Raw genomic sequence first — 20,320 nt, 5'->3', positions numbered from 1 at the left:
GACCACTCGTTGAATTTGATTCTGGTAGTCCCTGGTTCAACTTCTCAGCTGCACTTGTAAATATCCAACTGGTTTGCCTCCGGCCAGTGGGAATTCTTAACAGCTGTTCTTGTTGTTCTGTTCCGTCATTTTGTTGTGTTTCATTGGACCTGAAAAGCCCCTATGGGGATCGGTCAATTGAGTATGTATTGTATGTATTGTATTGCCTCTAACTGGCTTGGACGAGCGAGAGATGTCTTCCAATTCTATATTTTTACGGGGAATTAATAGCAAAAATTCAAGGAGATGGTAGAAAGACATATACGACATAGTTCTTAAGATTTATAGTAGACGAAAATACTTGAGGTCTAGCTCGTGATTTTTAATTTTAGGTTTTTCCTATGACGTGCGCTTAGAATCGGGTCCTCACCTAACTACACGATGAGGAATGCTATGCGCATAAGCCTTTCTTTGATTCACCTCGCATAAAGTCCAGCTCGCTGTAGGTAGAAGCAAGATCAAAACTGAGGTCTTTCGGAAAATCGCTTCTTCTGGCATAACTGAGCTCACAGAGGCCAGAGGAGGAATGAAAATTAAACGAATAACACGAGCTGTGTTTGATGCACAATAATGCGCACTCCATATCATCGTATGTCATTTTTGACATTATTGGGTGATGCTCCAAAGAGTGCTGTGGGACCACGGGATGTATGATGGCATATGACGTCCTGCCAACTGCAAAGAGAAAAAATGAAAAGTTTTTTCATCTCCCAGTTGACTCACTTGGTACGGCAGTGTACACAGCAGTCGGCAAATATGACCCAATTCGAACTATCGACGGTTATTTCGGAATTGCTGGGGTTTTGCAACATTGCGCTTAGCAATTAGCTTGAAAATCTCGCATTGCATTTTCAACCAATGATAGGCTGATTGTGAATCTTCCTTTAGTTACCATTGGCTCCTTTTATTGCCTCCTTCGTTGTCATCGACCAGACAAGGTAACTTCTTTCGTTTTAACGGATCTCGGTTGAAACGCACTAATTTATCATTTCTTGTAACTTACCCGAACATAGAGCCAGAGAAACCTTCAAACTGATGTCCAATGGCATCATTTGCCCCACTGCAGTGACCTGAAACACGTGCCTCCGCTGAGATGCCATTGCTCGCAACTCGCGCAAGCGCACTCCGGAACCAATCCCCACAGCAAAAATAGAAATTCCTTTTCGCTTGAGTTTCCTGTACTCTTTTCTGGTTTTATTCCCTGTGCCAAATATTGTTTGTGTTAGATTAGAGTAAAAGAAAAATTCATCTCCGCTATTTTTTTCTTGATAAATTAAATGCAGTAGAAATATAGACAAGGGGTCAAAAAGATAGCCAAAGATGAAGCTCCCGGTGTCAACCTTGTTCCCAGGAGCTTTCTGCTTTGGGGCGGGGCGCTTTTCCCGCCCCCCACCCCCCCCCCCCCAAAAAAAAAAAAAAACGAAAGGAAATGTCCTGGAAACGAGCTTGTTCCCGTGTTTATTAAACCTGCTATGTTGGCAAACAATGGAGTTTATAAGTATTAACCAACAGTGGTGTCAATTCCGGCAAAAACCGGTTAATAAGTAATAAAACACATATTAGTCATGAAAATAAGACTTTTATGGGGCTATCAAGGGCGGTTCAGATTCCAGTAATGACTGACGTTTTTCGGGTTAACTGGGAATAAGCTTGACGCAGATTTATAAGGTCTATACCATACCGACGACCGATATCTCAGTTGGTTGAGCATCAAACTTTCGCGCGGGAGATCGCGGGTTCAAACCTCGTTCGGACCAACACTCAGGGTCTTGTAAAATAACTGTGCAGAAAGTTCTACCTTAGTAATTTCATCTGCAAATGGTAAGGCTTTCAAGTCTTCTTGGATAAGTACTATAAACCGTAGGCACCGTCTCACAACCATTCCTGCTAGTCAACACTATTCGTTGTTCGTGAAGAGTACACCCCCGTTGTTGGGGTGTTTCTTCCTTTCACATTCATGTGTGGGTTGGTTGGGGGGGTGAGATCAAATCTAGAGGCTGATAGCGGCTGCAAGGGGCACCTTTACAGGCTGATGTCTGATCTCACTCCAGAAAAAGAATTGTAATATGATATGTGCGGTATATAAATGCCATTAGCTGGCAAGCCAAGTTTAAGATAAATAGTATTTTTCCAGAGATCTTGAGTCCTCTTCAGTTAGGGTTAGGGAAAACGTTCACGGAATATTGATAACTTTTTTCCTTTCTCCAAAATCAAATTTCCCGAGATTTTCAGCCATTGAAGAAACTGCTACCGAGCATACCAAGCATAAGAATTAGATGCCGCGAGCCAGTTACGAAATAAGCGAAGAATCTGTGAAGGCTTTTATTTGCAAATATTATTGTTCTAAGTTTTCTTAGGCTAGACTGAAGGGCGGATGTTCACAGTTTAGGAATTCCTGATGAGGAACTAGTAAGAGGCCTTTATTTTTAGGTGCTGACCGCAAGAAAAGCGACCTCGGCTAGCCACTCGAAGCCCTGGATCCAAGCGCATGCGTATTCTTGCATTTAGGCACAGTTATGTTTAATTTCATTATGAGCCACCCACTTACCCCTCCCCCCCTCCTTCCCCCCCCCTCCCCTTCCTCCTGGACCTTGAACGTAGAAATCTAAGAATAAAAAACAAATAAGCAAACAAACAAAACAAAAGCAAATGCAAAATAAGCAACAACAACTCACTCCTATAGCTTCTTCCGTCCGTTATTACCAGCAATACTCGTGGAACATTCGCTCTCGTTCCTGATTCGGCAGAAAATAAGCTCGAGCGGCACTCCAAAAGTCCCTTGTCAGTCCTTGTGCCACCATTGCGATTCTTAATCGCCAAAATCGAAGCCTTTATTTTGGTCACTTCTTGCTTGTCCGAGAACGGCAGCTCCGTATTTGCCTCATCGCTGAAACTAACGACTCCTATATGAGTGCCTGAAGCGGAGAGCAAAGGAGATGTCAATCCCTAAGACAACAAAGGAGATGCAAATCCCGGAGACAAATAATTTTAAAATTGGTTTTCATGGGGCTCTTTTGTTTATTATACGTGGTGCTTTAGAAAGGAAACTGCAGAATACTACGCAATAACGGATACAAATACGGGAAGAATACAAATGAATTTTGCCAATTTTTGGAACGGACATCTGGCTCAATTTTGCATCAATTGCACGAATTACCTTAGAACTATTTAACTCTTTCCTCTGCGCAGCTTCTAAGCGTATTTGCGGATGCCGCTGCTCATTGCGTATTGCTGGCCCTTCTCGACGGTAATCTTTGGGTAACTTGGCCCACAGTCGGTGGAGGGGAAGCTGTTGTTCGTAATTAACTTGGTGAGAATACCGAAGGGCAACACCTAACACCCTTTAGGTTTGAACTCACTCTTTCAGAGGATTCTCGCAACATAGTTCAAATAGATGGATTCAGGGTTATGAAATCCCGAAAACCTTAAAAGCGACAACATTACTGTCACAGTTCGTGTTAACTTGACAGTGACCTTGCACAACCTTTTGTCCTCGTTTCACATCTGAAGGGTGTAGTTTGTGCATGGTCAGGGCCAAAACATCGCACAAAACCTTAAATAGAAAGAAACACGTCGAGTTTCATAATCATCTCCCTATATAAAGTATGCTCTCAATAACAGAGTTTCAGTGCATGAGCCTTTCCTGAGGTGAGAGCTCAAGGATTTCCTTTGAGAAAGAGACCGTTGTCCTGTCTTCACTAGGACCTCTTTCTTTGCTTTGGGGTTAGACCCAAATCATGTGAAGCCTTCCACCTTAAGTGAGGGGCAGCACTAAAAGCCAGATTCCAGAATTCCGGATTCCGGATTCCAAATTCTGGATTCCTGCTTTTAGTGCAGCCCTGAGCAAGAGGAAAGGCCCTGTTCTGAAACGATGATATTTCAGCTCCTACACTTTTGCAATGCCCAATTATTCATTGTTTATTGTTTATCACACGCACCACAAATTGACAGTGATGCTTACCTTCGTCTGAAACGTGAAAGTGATCAATAATTTTATTGACAGATTCCTTCATGGTTTGAAAGTTGCTCGGTCCAGCGCTCCAAGATGCGTCCAGCAAGAAAGCCAAGTCAATAGCGAAAGGACAAACTTAAAACACAAAATCTTCACGTTAAGTTTGCAGTTTACAATTCGCGTCACTCTCTTATTCGTAGTTTGAATTAATCTTTGTTACCGCCTGTGCCTTCAATTACACAGGTCGCCTTAATTCTTTTTCAAGTCCATGATTACTTATATTTGCGGCGACAGCTGGTCCAACGTTAAAGCAGACAACAAAATTAAAGTGGATCGAAATCAGCCAATTGGCCTATGAACCAGTTCCATTAAGGCAAACTTTTGTTGAAGTGCGTAAAAGGGTTTTGAGAGAGGGTATTAAATTTCGCGTTGTTACTTTTAAATCCCACAATTATTATCATCAGTCCAAGCTAACTCCATGCATTATCCTTGCTTTTTCTACTGAGATAACATGTCAAATCAAACTTTTTCTTACCACGACTGTTACGGAAAAGGCTGTAACGCTGCGGTAAACAAAAGTGATGAACGAATTTTTGGAGAATTCAGTTTACACTCACCAGAGCCAAATGTTCTTACACACATGATGACTTGGAGCTGCAAACGACATAGATGTATGCAGACAACATGAAAATGGTATAGAAATGGCGCGTGAGGTTCTAAAAATAACTAATAAAGTTTGTTCACAAGTCTCTCCTTCATTCCCTTAAACATAAATTTTTCAAACGCCCAATGTCAGAAGAACCAGACACTGCTTCAGTCACTGAAATTATGAAGCATTTGAGAATATTGCCATTCCTAACTACTTTTAAATGTTTATCGAATAGCTCATCAGTTAACCTTTTTAAGAGGACGTGAAACGAGTTATATCCTGTGTGTACTGAATAAACTGGAGAGTGATAAAATCGGTCTTACTTTTACCATTGCAAATACATGATGTATTTTTAACATAAATTTCAACAGTTCTAACTGCTAACTACCGAACCGTCCATTTTAGGCCATTTATGGTAAAACGTTGGCTTTGCCATCGGTCGATGGAGACCTAACATGTGCTCCAGGAAACGCGTTTTACTCGAATTGAGGGAGTAACTCCGAGCAACCCTGAGTAACTCAAATTGAGGGAGTGGCTGCGCGCACATTCTTTGTCACAAAAAATTTCCGAAGGGACACTATCATCTCACTCTCACTTATTTTAAATAAGTGAGAGAATCGTTGATAGGATCTCGGTCTTCTGCTGTCTTGCCGTCTTGCGTTTTCGAAGGGTTTTTGGAAAGCGAAGCCCTGGAAAAGGAGGACCCCCAGGGAAAGTTACCTTATTAGCCAGTGAATAAAACCAATCCATGGGTGGTTGTTTTCCGGTTGCCATGTTTAAGGCGGCTAGTCATGTTTCGGGTAAATTTCTCCAGGGTCTTCGTAAACAAAGACGATGAAAATATGTTTTCTGTGATTCACCTTGGTGTGTCTCTACGGCCATTACAAGCAACAGGAATTGTTCTTTTTTTTCTCATTTACTGACTGATGTGTAATTTTTTCTGGAGGCCTTCGTTTTCCAGACCTCCCACACACCACGTTTTCGAATTACTCTCTTCAGTCCATAGTTACACTGTCTTGGAAGGATAGGTGTAATACTGCACTCGTTGTATATATTTACATGTGCAAGAAGAGTACCGACCCTAACGTAACAAACCTGTAAAACGAGGAACAAACTTCTTCTCATCTTTTGGTTCATCATTTCTCTTACTTTCGATTGTCTCGGAAATTCGGGTTGAATAAACACATTAGCGCTTTTCTTTTGTGACAGAATGTTGCAAGATAATTCAGCTGCTAGAAGAAACCGGCTGCTGGACGAAGTGTGTACTTTTTGAAATGTTCAGTGACCTGTCATGTTCAGTACCAATCTCTCTCTCTCTCTCTCTCTCTCTCTCTCTCTCTCTCTCTCTCTCTCTCTCTCTCTCTCGCGAGGCTATTATGTGATGTGATTCCAAGATGGCGCTAAGCCCTCCGAGGGACTGGGTTGGGGGGTAGAATGAGGGCCTGCCCGCATGGCTTTGTATTTTGAATGTCACGTCCAAATTTTGGACGCAAAATACTGATTGGCTGAAATTAAATTACTTGGTGACGTGACCATTGACAAGCTCGGATACATGCCTTTGAGAACATAGTAGAATGTTACCGTAACTTTACATAATTAAAGGTAGGGCAACGGGATGCAATGGTTTCTCTGCTGGGAGGAAAGGAAGTTCTATCTCTGTTATCCACAGGATTCGGGAAAAGTCTTATTCCCCAACTGTTTTTCGTAGCGGCCAAAATACAACGAGGGCGACTTCATGTCACCGTTGTAGTTTCCTGTCCTCGACAAAGCATTATCGCTGATTACATTTGGACAAAAACTTGGGCCTTTCGGCTGCCTCAGTTACCGATTTAACGATAGAGAACGATAAAGGAACTCTACACGATTTTAGCAAGTATTTGGTTAAGTCGAAAAGGCGGCTACTCAAATGATTCCTCGATCTCCGGCTCCTGGGTGACTCCGCAATACTCCGATACACTTGAAAACAAAATATTCCAATTTTTATATTGTTGAATTAGTAAAATACATATCTATAATCACAAATACTCGATAAGCCTTGAAATAAACTGGTGTAGGTATTAGAATATCTGTCTAGTATCAAAGTCTGATGTAGTAGTTGTAATGTCTGTATTTCATTAAAATAAATTTAAAAAGATAATTCTGCTTCGCTTTACCGAAATTTGGCAGCAGTTGTGGTCGACGAGTCTCACACGGTGGAGATGCGGTCAGGGAAAACCGATTTTTCTATTACGATTCCCGTCGTTTCAAGTTTGTGTGCTAAATTTTTTCCCTGACGAACGAAACACATTTTCCGTGAAAGGGACTTCGACGAATATTACCGTACAGAATATTCAGCTACGCTTTACAGCATCAGCAGTAGTTGTTTGGATTTTCTGGCGAAGGCTTCCTTTCTTTACAGTGGAGTTTCTGCCTAGAAATACACAACGCGTGGATGACAATTTTTTTTTTTTCAATGTTTACTTCTTGTGCGCGCTGATTGGCCAATTTTTGCCAGCTCTCTCAGCGTCTCTCAGCGTGACATCAGGAGGTGGCATTCAAAATTCAGAGGGATGCGTGCAGGCTCTCATTCTCTCCCACCGCAGAGAGAGAGCTTCCTCGTAGGGACTCGCTGGCTGAGATGGCGCTCGCTCTGCGAACAGGTGAGTGGCATTTGGTAAATTTTGTAGATGGTTTTCACAGTGACGTCATCAAATTCTTAATAAAACTGTGTGGTCTTCACGGATTTTTATCTATACGAGGTTGAAGATGACCTAAAAATGAATCGTTTTACAAGTTACTAGTTCCGTAACGTTTTTGGTTTTGAAAATAGAGCATTTTGAATTTCTGAATTGTCACTTGCGTGACACCAGATATTGAAAAAATGTCTCTCGTTATGATTCTCCGCAGTTTAGTTAAACATTTCAAGTAAGCTTATATTAGGAGATGTGTTTATACTCATGTGTACCGTCTTGCGAATGAAAAAGTAAGCGCTTTCGTGGCAACGTGTACTCCGGATGTGTTGCTCAACATTAAAAGAAGTAGACTTTGCTCTGTTTACGTATTTTCATGACGTATTTCAGTCGTTGTACCTATCTAAGCCTTTTATGGCACGTATGGTGGTTATATTTCGGGAAAGTAGAAACGTATAATTGATGAGCAACAATCCTAATTACATGGATTAATTGCCTGATAATTTCAAAATTAATACTTACGTGTCTTAATTCACACATTCACCTTGCCCCAGGGAGCGTTTACACGAACGTGGTTTTATTTGTAACCGCATCGTTTTCGCATCGTTTTCGCTAAAGGCTTTGCTCTGATTGGAGTGATTGGGTCTTTTAAAAACTGGGGCCTGATAAAAGACTGTTCTGTCAGTGGATAAACCTAATCAGAGCGATTGAAGAATACCCAGCCACTATTGTATCTTGTAGTGGCACTTTCAAGTTTGAAGAACAAGTCATATAACAATCAGACCTCTCAAGTCTCACGGTTTTTAGGGTAATCTCAGTCTCACGATGAGGCACAAATAGGCCGATGGAATACACTTTCCTTGACTATTTTCATTTCTGCCTTGTAAAATTGATTTTCTGGCACCAATTCTGTAGAGATCCCCAGCTCTCAAAGGCATATTTTTCATATTTGATTGACTGGTTGACATGACACAGACCTCATTACCACATTTAGAAGACAAATTATTCCAAATAAGGTCATCGTTACTGATTTGTTGCATCTAGATACGTTTCCTCCACTTAAATTGTCGAAATGGTGGAAAGTGATTAAACAGAAGCGAAAACTTTATTGGTTTTAATAAATTTTGATGCTGTTGATAAATCTGCAGGTTTTTTTTTTTACCTTGATCACCAGGTTTTTGGTCTTTTGGGGTTGAGAGGTCTGAACAATACATGCTATTCATATACAAATAATTGGATCCATGGGTATTCTGGAATCAATTAAGTGGCCTAACCAAAACTAAGAGAGTTATTTATCAAGATAGTGATTCATCCATTGGTTAGTGCTATCTTTAGAAAACTGAGACATTATGTTCATTAACTGGTCATTATGATCCCTGCATCATTTATTGTGACAGGTCACAATGTCTTGTCCACTGTATGCCGTGGTTGGGTTAACAGTGTAACACTGTGGAAGGCATGTCCTCAGGGGTAAGAGAGAAATGAAAATAATGATAATAACTGCAACAGTACATGCAGTTATAGGAATTGCAAAGCTGTCTGTTTGCAAAAATTATTAATTAATGGACCATTTTACAGTTGTATGCTTGGTTACCTGACCTTTGAATGAAAATGAGGCTGGAGTTGAACTTGCTTTGATAGAAACCTCACTGCTTTTCTCATGTTAATGATGTTGTTCTCATCTAATGCTATTTAGTGGAAGAAAGAAAAGGAGTAAGGTCTCTATCAAAGCAAAGTCAACTGCAGCCTAACTTTCATTGAAAGGCCAAGTAACTAAGCACACAACTGTAAAATGGTCTATTTAGTAAGGATGCACTATTGCAGGGTCAAACTGAAATGTCTCTGGTGGCTGTGAAGAGATCATGCATGATATTGCAGCATCAGAAATGACCCTTAATTTCAAAATCATGGTACTTTTTAAGTTGAGGTGTTGTTTTAAATAAAAAAGAGCTTCTCTAGCCCCACATATAACTCACATACATACGTGTATAAAACCCTGTTTAACAACCACGAGGTAAAATATCTGTTCAATTTAGTGAGCCTGCTCGCAGGCTAATAATAACAAAGTATTATTATTATTAGTTTATCAAAGAAACAGTCAAAAGTGGTGAATTTACCCTCGGATCAAGTTTCTTGTTTAAATTAAAATATTTATTATTTGCCTTTTTTTGCAGTCTTGTAGTTTTGAATAATCACAAAAGTACTGTTGCAGTGGCTCCAACTGGGAAAGCACAAGGAAGTTTGGACAATACTGCAGGTACAGTATGCAGACTAGAAGGTTTAGGTCTTATGGTTGTCTAATATCTGAATATCTGACTTGAGTAAGGGCGCAGCTCAACGAGGTTGGACCGAAGGAGCTGTGCTGCTGGCTTGGCGCTCGGCCCCTGAACACGACCCATGTATGACCTCGGAGCACAGCACCATAGCCTGATGGAATAGGCCAGGAGTCGATTTTGAGGAGGGAGGAAAACCGGAGTACCCGGAGAAAAACGCTCAGAGTCTGATTGAGATCGAATGAAACTCGGCCCACATACGACCCGAGGCCAGAGTTGAACCTGGGCCACAGAGGTGGGAGGCACGGTTGATGACCACTAAACCACCCTGACTCCCCAGTTGTCCCAAGTTGTCTCGGGTGTGAATGCAGCTACATGTATTTCAGCACCTTTTGGGTCCAGTTCATTACAAAATAGACAGACATAAATGTACAATAGCACCCATCTTTCCTAACCCAAAGCACAATAAACTTACATTGTACGCCCACAGTCAGTGTAGAGAGCTGTGCAGTATCCACAGGTGGCCCAAGCTCTTAGCATATACTCAAACATTAGTCTTGTTTTGTAGCTGTGTTATGTTAAAAAGATGTTTTGCTGTGATGTATTCTTCGTTGTTTGGTCTCGTTCAATCCTCTTTGAGGCATCTTTCATGAGCTAGTGTTAACTTGGTGTTCATGGCTGCTAAGGAAGAAAATTATCTTGGGTCAGCTGTGCAGTATCTGGAATTGTTGGTCCGTGACATTTGGACAGATTGGTTTATACTTGATGATCATTTCACTTCCCCTTGATTCATAGAATCTTGACATGCACATTAAACAAATTATTCAATTAATGCAGCTTGCATATTTTTGTGTATTTTCTAGAATTTGTTGTGGCCAAAATTGATGACCTAGTTAACTGGGCACGAAGGGTAAGCTTGCGAATTGTCCTTTTTCTATACATGGTGAAAAAATCGTAATTGAGGTGAGGAGTACCACTTAGAGTGGAGCATCAAGTTGGGCTCAGCAGGTTAAGGCTTAAAGAACACAAAATAGTGAAACTACCACTCATTTTCTCTTGTGATTTTCTAACATCTTCAATGTTTTGTGCTTTCTTCTTGGGGTAATGAACTTGTTTATTGCAAAAACGGGGTGGCCAAAAACATGTGGTCGCAAATTGTTTTATTGACAAACCTTACAATATGAATCTTGTTTAAAGAGTGTAAACTTCTGTCTCTTGTATAAGAAGGTCATGCAATATTTTGGAAAATTAAGATGTATTAGGTGTGAGTTATTCTTGGAATTTAGAAAGAAACCTGCTTTTAATGAATTAATAAAAATAATTGCTTTGTTCGTCTTTCGACAGGGTTCTTTATGGCCAATGATGTTTGGTCTTGCTTGTTGTGCTATGGAGATGATGCAATTTGCTGCACCAAGGTAAAGTTGCATTCATCCGCATCAAATCATAAACCCGCAGATTTAAAATCTGAAAACAATGCAAACGGCACTGGAGCTGGAGAACAAGTCATCAAGATTCGGAATTTTAATTTGCGTGACTGTTTGATTTTGTACTGATGTGAGAACTTGAAATAATCAATGGTCAGCTTTGCAAGCCAAGTACCGTTTTGTTACTGGAGTATAATTCTAAAAGGCAAGCTTTAGGATTAAATCTCCTCAAGAACAACATCATCGTTAGGAGCCACCACCGAAAAAGCAATTATTACCAACCACAGGCTTAATCTGAATCTTACCTTAATCGTGCCTTAATCTTATCTCAACAAACTTTTCGTCCCAAATGTGTTGTGTTGTTTTATAACCTTTTTCTTTAAAACTCACTTTTTTATTCGCTTGGGAAAAACGGGAAAAGTTGTCATAGTTTGATCCCTGACGGAGCAATGAATCGGAATGGGTTGATGTCCCAAATAACTTTGCATAACTGTCTTTAAAGAACTATCACAATGTAACGCAGCCTTTGACGTCAACCCGGCATTAAAACCATTCCGCTCCTTGCGCAGTTGCACAGTCGTAGATCAATTACAACTAGTTGTTCACTTTTAAGGTGATTCCCTAGTATTGCACTGCGCATCCTGTTCTGCGCATAACACAGCGTAGGCCACGTTCGTATTCAGGCATGGCTATTAAAGAGGCTTTGTGGTGAAATTTCATGGCTCAGTTCTGTTTTCTTTGTCTTACAAGTCTCAAGGGATATTTCTAAACTAAACAATGTTTAAATTTTTACCATAAAGCTTAAGACTTGTAGCCATGTGTGAATATTGATATATCGAACATGGCCAAAAACATTTCAAAATGGCGACCTTTCGTGCGGGAAAGCTCGCTAGAAAGATGAATGGCCATTTTCAGAAAAAAGCAGTAAAGAGCAAAATCAAGTCGAGTGATAGCCTTGATGATGCTTAAGTGTCATGTCATTCCGAGAGTGAAAGTGAGACCGCGCTATCGGGGAGACGTGTTGTCGAGGGGTCGAGCTTGGTTTGCTTTCTGTTTTCTCCTAAACGAGGTTGGTGACCTATCTTTTTTTTGGCATAATTTTATTCTCTTACTCCTCCTCTTTGTGCTGTCAAAAAATAATAATAAAATAAACGTCAGAAAAAAAAGTTACAGGAAAAAAAGTATTCGTAGCCATCACTCGTAGACACAAGATTCGGAACAAAATTGTCTCCTCGAGATCACGTACCCGAGAAATATTTGTACTCAGTGCCTATTCAAGACCTGTGCCTGTGCCATAAAACAAGCATTACATTATTCCTTTTGAACAATACAATACACCTGTTTTGTTTTTTCAAGATTTACATGTACGTCAAAGCTGTGCTTCCTGTTCCTGCAAAACGTAGCGTGAACCGTTGGAACAAACTTGTCTTGATAGATAAAGTCGCAATGATTAAATGAGTAACTTGAGCAAGTTATATCTCTAGAACGAGCATGGTGACCTATTTTTGTAATTGCACATTTGGAATCACCATAATGTAGGGAACAATCGAGAAAAGTTAAAAGAAAATCGTTCGACAACTTTTATTACAAAGGAATCACCTTAAGCAGCCTCGAAGACAATGACGTTTAAGGAGAGAGTTAAGCGAACCAAGGCGGAATTAGTGTTAAACATGTGCAGAGAATTGTTGAGCGGAAAGGGACTTTTGAGGAGATAGACATGTTCTCAGAGATAAGAAGTACCCCTATTAAAGTTCAGACCCGCATATGTGACTAAAAAGGTTCAAAGTGTACACGATTGTTGACAGTAATCTTTTATTTTTCTATGTAGCAAAAAAAAATCTAAGTAGAACAGAAAGTATTATTTTTTTATGTAGATACATGTAATTAAATGGAATCAGAAACCCATAAGGGATGAAACGTGCAACGCGCGTTCACAGCTTCCGAATATTCAGGGCGAACTGATTGGTTGAATGTTTCAGTGCTAAGTACCATATTTGGAAATCCCTCGCTCTTGTTGTTCCAAATATGGTACTTAGCAAATTGAATATTCAGAAGCTTGTTTCCCAGAAAACAAGGGGCCGTTACACGTTTCAACTCTTATGGGTTTCTGATGGAATTTAATTTAGTTAACAACGAGGAGCAAGCGTTGGCAACATCTTGGGTAACGTCTTATTTATTATATGACTAGCTCCTTGAGCGGGCAAGTGAACCAAATCCCGCGCTGTGATTGGCCACACGAGCGAGCAAGATGGAGCTATCTTGCCCGCTTGGTATTTCTCGCTTGGTCCCGCAAGATCGAAGATCATTTTTTGGTATTTTATCCCGTGTAATAAATCTTTTATTGACCAAGCTTGTTTGGTCAAGATGGCTGGATATTGGCCTCGTTCCTTTTTTGCGTGTTATGGACCTCTACGAAATATGCACGCCAAAAAAGAATGTGGCCAATATCCAGTGCTAGCCATCTTGTTCTCACGCTCGGTTTCGTCGTCATTGCCTTTACCTACAAATCCTACTCTCGTTCCCACCAGGTCTCTACGTACCTGTTTCCGATGTACGTGTTGTTGAAAACGCGTTCGTTGTGGTTCCGGGACCTGCTCCCTATAAGTTGGTTACAAAGATCACTGGCGGCCATTTTGTCGCCTCGGCAGATTTGTTGTCAGCTAACCTCCGCGATGGGGAAAACGAGCCACACTTTTCTGGACATTAAAGTGGTCGCATCGTTCTTTAAACGCCAGGAGGTTGAAGCCTCGTACGTCCTCGCGTGGACAGAAAAGTTTTCGATTTACCAAACGGTTTTATGCCATTACATTCCCGGGCCCGGTTGTTCGAAAGCCGATTAACTTAAGGAGGCTCGAAAGGGTTTTCGGCTGAGCGCGCGCGCGTAAGCCACACACGCATTTCGTAAGCTGCTCGCGTCAGCTCATGATTCAAATAGGTCACCAGAAATAAACAAATACCGCCAATTTCGCTCCCCTTTCTCCTAATTCCTATATATAAGGAATATAAATAGACAACTCCTGTTCACGAAAACTACGAAACTTCTACACAAACGGCTTAATGGCACTTAAATCCGTTTGTGTTGGCCTGTAGCTCCACTCACGCGCGGACTCGAGTGAGTGGGTGACGCATGCGTAAATGCTGATCTTGTAACCCCCTCATTTTTCCTGATTTTGCAACTTTACTCGTTCATATCTCTGCTTCCGGACGGTGAATTTTTTTCATTTTTTGCATGTTAACTTAGATTAATTTAAACCGTTTGTCTTTCAAATTTAAAAAAATTCTGTAGGTGAAAAAAAAAGTTACAGACACATTTCAAAAAAACTGATTTTCCCGAAAAACTGGCCTACAGATTTTGTTGAATTTTAAATATTTTAGAGAGTATTTCCAACATTTCCTGGTGACGCGGAATGGGAAAATTTCACCGTCCCGTTTCTTCAAAAAAGACAACATATGTAGATTTTAAGGCTCAAAGAAATGCCTAATATCGTTACTATGGTAACGTTATTTTGGAGCAAAATATAATGTGAGAAATCTACGATGGGTACTTAATACCCTGGCCAAATTTCGTCCTGATATGATTACCCTAACTGTATCTAAGGACAGAATGTGTTTATTTCTTTGAAAAATTGAGAAACTATTTCGAGCCTCCTTAATCCAGGATTAGCGTAAACGTGTGTTTCATGTTTTCGACTTTTTGGTGAAAATTTGTTCGGCTTATTTTTAATTTCCCCCCCCCCCCCCCCCCCCATATTACATATTACAGCGTATTTATTTAACTGTTTATCGATACAGAGTTTTAGATCGGGGAAACTTGAGGAAAAGACTTAGATCAGCGGCGGCATTTCGTATAGAAGTATGTACATGTAGATGCGAATCTTAACTCCTTTCTGACAGAAGCTTAAATAACGCACTTTGTATTCACAGAATTGCGGTGTGATCTTTTTAATAAGGAAAAAAGAGCAAAGTCAGACTTAAGCTTCAGTTAAAGTTGTTGAAAGCACGCGCTGTGGCTTTTTTGTAAAGCGTTCCTTTTTCTTCCAATTGATAGTTTGAATGGGCGGCGTTTCCACAAAGGACTGACACCTCTTGGTTGGAAGAAGCGTTCTTAAATGTAAATTTCTTGATTACAAGGCTTCAGAAGATTTTTCTATTTTTTATAGCCAAACTTGTCAAGTCATGAATTCTCTTATTAATTTTCAATAAGGAGAAAAGCGAAGTTAGACTTGAGTTTCAGTAAAAGTTGTTTAAAGCACGCGCTGCGGTATTTCGTAAAGTAGATGCAAATTTTAACCCTTGGCTTTGAAAGCAATATTTTCATTTTGCCTTTTTTGCAACCGAAAAAACAATATGCACTGAACGGGCTTCCCACAATAATTTTCCCTTTATGTGATAAACATGTAATTGCAATGTGCCCTCGTGCAGCTACACTGAGGCCTCACAGACTGGTCCAAAATGAACTTGGACCCTTGCAATTTTCATTTTAGGACCCCTCTACTTCCCAGCTTTTATGAGCCTTAGTAACGAACCAGTTCTGCGGGGGGTGGTAACCAGACACAACCCTCATGGTATTGCCACTCCTGGAACGATGTACAGCGTCGTTGGTCTCTGGGTCAGTGCCGTTTTCACTACACCTGCGAACAGTGTGACGGAGGGCACCAAAAGTGTGACGGAGGGCACCAAAAGCCCCTTTAAGTCACACTTCAGGCTCCAATCTCGTTCCCCCCATCCTGCAAGGAAGGAAGGGCAGTCCTTTTCTACATAAGCAACCATCTGTAAATAGCGTAAGTATCACTGTATGCCAATCTTTGGGATTGGTTCTAGTTCGAGACACTGTTGCTGGGGCCTATAGGCCCTAACGAGAGCAAGTTAATCCTGTTGGTGTTCCAGTTAATAAAGTTTCCCCACTGCGTCCTGCTTCGTTTGTCTCTCCATTGGTAGTTTCAGAATTCCAGGCGGAATCGTGTAACTACCCAGACAGAGCTGCTGTTTTCTATGTGTTGGAAGGTTTACAGCATGGTTTTCAGATTGATTTCTCTTTTTCTTCATGTGAACACAAATTTGCCTCTACGAATATGTTGTCTGCTGTTGAACACCCTTCTGTGATGGATGACTATCTTCAAACCGAGACTATTCTTGGTAGGATTGCTGGCCCATTCCATACAAGCCCGTTTCCTACCCTCCATATAGGCAGATTTGGGGTGATTCTCAAGAACAACCAGCGTGGTAAGGGGCAATTAATCCTTGATCTTTCCTTTCCTTCTAGGCACAGTGTGAATGATGGCATACTCCTATACTGTCCGACTCCTATACTCAGTGGAGTATGTAACAGTCGACGAGTTAATTGATGGCTTCATGGTTAGAGGCCAGGGTATCTTGCTGGCCAAGTTTGATGTGGCTTCAGCATACCGCAATGTTACTGTCTACCCTGAGGACCGTTAGCTGTTGGGCATGATGTGGAAGGGTGCGCACTATGTCAATATGGCTCTCCCCTTTGGCTTGCGGTCGGCACCATTTATTTTCACCTCTGTCACGGATATGGTGGAATGGACCCTGACCCACTATCAGGGAGTTTAGTTTTTGCGTCACTATCGGGACAACATCCTCACATTGGGCCCTCTGCCTCTCCAGTTTGCTGGACTAATTTGAGCACTTGTCTGCAGCTTTGCTTCGACTTGGGCTCACCATTGCACCCGGACAAATTGAAAGGGCTGACCACCCGCTTGACAATCTTGGGGATTGAACTAGACTCTGTGAAGCTCCAGGCCCGGCTCCCGAAATACAGGCACACCCGCATCATTGCCTTGTTGGATGCCTAGTCAGCAAAGCAGTTTTGCAAAAGACAGGAGCTGGAGTCCCTGATGGGCCATTTGTATCATGCATGTAAGATTGCCTCCCAAGGGCGGAGTCTCCTCATGTGCATGATTAATCAGTTAAGTGCGTTCTGGTGAGATGACCACCCTATCAGGCTTAACAGGGAGTTCCAGCTTGAAGTAGGAACTATTCCGGGTTTGGAATGGTGATTAGTAGTAGTAGTAGTAGTAGTAGTAGTGGTAGTAGTAGTAGTAGTAGTAGTAGTAGTAGTGGTGGTAGTAGTGGTAGTAGTAGTGGTAGTAGTAGTGGTAGTGGTAGGGGTAGGGGTAGTGGTAGGGGTAGTGGTTGGCCAACGTCCGTGCTTTGCTAGGGAACCTGACCTCCAATTGCGACGAGCGGTGTTAATTTCATGATATGAACAGCTGTATGAATCTTATTGAGGTTGATCTCCAATACAATAAATACTAACAAGGGACGCTCAAAATAGAACAGAATTCTTGCTAAACTTGACCTTATGAGGGAAGCTGCTATGCTCTGTTGTATGTGAAGCGGCCAATAAAGGGTTGACAGAAATATTGTAAACCCTTTATTATGGTGTGGATACTGTGCAAGTATCTTTAATAATAATTTTATTATTGTGAGCCTTGTTTTGAAATTGCTGATTTATTTCCACAGGTATGACATGGATAGGTTTGGTGTTGTCTTCAGAGCAAGCCCGGTAAGTAGTCTTTTTTTTTTTTTACCTTATGACAAGGTCCTGTTATACTTAATCTACCAGACTTAATGTAGCAAACTACGTGTACGTGGTACCTTTGAGTTGCATTGAAACCTCAAGACTTTTGATTACGTTACTCGAGTCCAAAAGAAATTACCTGGTTTCGTGAATTTTGTTCACCACTAAACACTTCACCGACTTAAAAAAGAAGTGCAACCTCGTTCCCAGGGTCTCTTTGTCGATGAGGAGAGAGACAACAATGGAGACCCTGGAAACGAGATTGAAAGAAGTGAAGATTGTCCAGGAGTGGTTGTAGCGGCCTGTGAATTCTACTAATTACATTGATTTAGTAAGTGTTATAGACCATTTCAACACTTCATTAGCCCAAACTTTCCAGCTGACATCTCAGTGCAACCTTGGGAAGATATCAAACAATTTCACGACCTCAACGATATGTGCAAAAAGCGGAAACATTTGTATATGTCTGTGATGGACACGCTCCAACTAAGGACTAAGCGGATGCGTAGGTTCAAATCTCCATGGATAACCTGTGCATTGAAAAAGCTAATGAATTGAACTACAGAGACCGACCTCAGTAAACGAAAAGCTATTAATTGGGCTATGAACATTGATCGTGGTCTTGTCTCTTTAGATCCGATAGAGCCGACCACAATATTCTGTTAATACATAAATTAAAGTGTTACGAATACGTTGCTCCAGTAACAAATGGTTTAAATCTTACCTAATTAAGTGAACGCAAATTCTTACGTTGACCGGGATCAACTTCTAAACTCTTGAGGTGCGGAGTCGCTCAATGAAGGAACAATTCTGGGTCCTCTTCTTTTCATTTTCTATAGTAAAGCATTTTCCAAATTGTCAGTCATTTCAAATGACACAACGCAGAATGTAAGTTGATGATACTAGCCTGACGTTCGATCGCTTGTGCAAATGTTAATCACATAAATGAGTGCCTCGTTCAAGATTTAAATAAAGTATACATTTGGTTATCAGCCAGCAAGCTTACCTTAAATTTACAAAAACTGAGTTCATGTTCATTGCATCAAGGTAGAAGTTATCGACATTTGCAGAAAACCCGTCGCTACTTATTAATAACAGCACGTTAGAACTGGTGACATCAGCTAAATCACTTGGAGTGAATATTGATAATCTTTTAAACTGGGAACATCACATCGATCATATCTGCGAACAGATTGTTTGTAACATCGGTGAATTGTCATGGAATTTTCTTTCTGTTATGTTTTCCTTTAAAATTAAGCTTAGTTTGTCCTACTCTTTTTCGTTTTAGAATTTCATTGACTTGTTAATTGCTTAGTGTTAATTAAGGTCATAGGGTAAAGGCGCCGGCAAACGGTTTGAACATTTGCTTCAACATGTGTTCGATTTTGAAAAAAAAAAAAAAAAAAAGTGTTCGATTTTGTTGAACGGTGTTGAACGATGCTGACTGATGGGGTTGGCAAACGGTTTCAAAATATCATTCAACATTTGATTCAACATCAGTCCCAGGCTGCAGCCGTGGTTGTTACTATGGATACGGATATAGACACGTCATCGAGAGACCGATTAATGCGCACGCTCAAACCCACCAATAGAGAACTTTAGGCCCGATTCACACGTTACCGGACGAATTTTCTACCGGTTAAAAAATTTGACCGGTCATTTTGTTCGCACGGAGCCGTGCAATATTTTTCTGCCTCTTCACACGGAACTGACAAACCAGATTCAAGTTTCACCTTTGTCAGTGGTTTTACCATCTGTTCATGCGCAGAGCGCTCATCATATCATATCATATATCTTTATTTACCCTCTGATTTTTAGAGTAGCTTGGTGTAGCTAATATCTCCGAGCATTTACCCTCCCAACCATGATACACCACAGAAGACAGACCACAACACCGGGAACTACATGCCCTACTCTTTACGACAAGTGTGCGGGTTCTTTTACGTCTCACAGGATTATGAACATTGAAGGGTTGTAAGACGGGACTTCCGGCTTATCGTCCTTATCCGAGAAGACTAGAGAGTCTAACCATTTGCAGATGTAATTACAAAGGCAGCACTTTCTCCTCAGTTATTTAAAGACCCTGATTGTTGGTCCGGCCGGAGTTGAACTCACGACCTCCCGCGTAACAGCCCGGTGCTCAACCAACTGAGCCACCGGCGCTACTTTACGAAATCCAAAATGGCGTCAAGAAAGAGAAAGGGTTACCGTAAGGATACTAGTAGCAGAGTTACCACGCATCCTTGCAACTACGCCCTTGCCGTGCAAACATTTAGACGGTCAAGGTGTTCACAGCGCGCCGGTTAAATTTTCGACCGTACCGGCTAAAAGTTCGTCCCCGATTTGGGCGTTCAAATTCTTGAACTGCGAGGCGTCTAAATTTTCGTACGTTTAGCGTGGTTCCGTGTGAACGAACCCGTAAATGCACGAATTTTCAACCGGTAGAAAATTCGTCCGGTACCGTGTGGATCGGGCCTTAACAACGGCGAAGGCAACGAGAACGTCACAAATTTGCATATTTAATGTTCAAAACTAATAGCTTTGCACGCCCTGCACATGCGTGTTTCATATTTTGTCCATTTTGTCGCCGTCGACTGCAAATAACAACTTGAAGTAAGCAAATATGAGGTTTTATGGAGGACGTCAGCACTTGAGATGAATTTTCATTTTCTCCCCTCATTCAACGTTGTTAAAGCAGCGTTAAAGCGCTTTTAAACTCTTTCAACATCGATTCAACTTCGTTTCAACAAGATTGAAAGTGGGGAGCAAA

General features: G+C 41.1%; 2 protein-coding genes across 3 annotated transcripts in view; one reads left to right on the top strand and one right to left on the bottom strand.

The window, feature by feature from the left end:
* Positions 1 to 357: 357 nt before the first annotated feature.
* Positions 358 to 5,868, bottom strand: LOC138038009 (matrilin-4-like). Of its 2 annotated transcripts, XM_068883833.1 has the most exons (6): positions 5,736 to 5,868; positions 4,609 to 4,645; positions 4,001 to 4,126; positions 2,715 to 2,954; positions 1,043 to 1,240; positions 358 to 714 (listed from the first exon to the last, which is right to left on the bottom strand). In XM_068883833.1, the coding sequence occupies exons 1-6, from the start codon at positions 5,778 to 5,780 to the stop codon at positions 431 to 433; spliced, it is 930 nt and encodes a 309-aa protein (XP_068739934.1). In that variant the 5' UTR covers positions 5,781 to 5,868; the 3' UTR covers positions 358 to 430. The 2 variants fall into 2 exon arrangements, with proteins under 2 accessions (XP_068739934.1, XP_068739935.1); XM_068883834.1 differs by lacking the exon at positions 4,001 to 4,126.
* Positions 5,869 to 6,158: 290 nt separating this feature from the next.
* Positions 6,159 to 20,320, top strand: part of LOC138022218 (NADH-quinone oxidoreductase subunit B-like) — a 24,363-nt gene continuing 10,201 nt past the window's right edge. Inside the window, exons 1-7 of the mRNA XM_068869277.1 lie at positions 6,159 to 6,242; positions 7,135 to 7,279; positions 8,707 to 8,779; positions 9,484 to 9,566; positions 10,446 to 10,492; positions 10,927 to 10,997; positions 17,493 to 17,535. Of these exons, the coding sequence (XP_068725378.1) occupies positions 7,258 to 7,279; positions 8,707 to 8,779; positions 9,484 to 9,566; positions 10,446 to 10,492; positions 10,927 to 10,997; positions 17,493 to 17,535 (339 nt within the window). The 5' untranslated portion in view covers positions 6,159 to 6,242; positions 7,135 to 7,257. The remainder of the gene's footprint in view (positions 6,243 to 7,134; positions 7,280 to 8,706; positions 8,780 to 9,483; positions 9,567 to 10,445; positions 10,493 to 10,926; positions 10,998 to 17,492; positions 17,536 to 20,320) is intronic.

This window comes from Montipora capricornis, chromosome 2 (assembly GCF_036669925.1).
Source record: "Montipora capricornis isolate CH-2021 chromosome 2, ASM3666992v2, whole genome shotgun sequence".
Classification (NCBI taxonomy): domain Eukaryota; kingdom Metazoa; phylum Cnidaria; class Anthozoa; order Scleractinia; family Acroporidae; genus Montipora; species Montipora capricornis.
The sequence above is the reverse complement of the archived record's forward strand: the minus strand, read 5'-3'. Positions and strand labels throughout refer to the sequence as shown.

Bases quoted from the DNA above. Each gene is read 5' to 3' on its own strand.
- LOC138038009 (XM_068883833.1), bottom strand. From the start codon at position 5,780: ATGATGAACCAAAAGATGAGAAGAAGTTTGTTCCTCGTTTTACAG. The intron at 2,955-4,000 runs GTAAGCATCACT...TCTCCGCTTCAG, and splicing joins CTTTCACGTTTCAGACGAAG to GCACTCATATAGGAGTCGTT. The intron at 715-1,042 runs GTAAGTTACAAG...TTCTCTTTGCAG, and splicing joins TTCTCTGGCTCTATGTTCGG to TTGGCAGGACGTCATATGCC.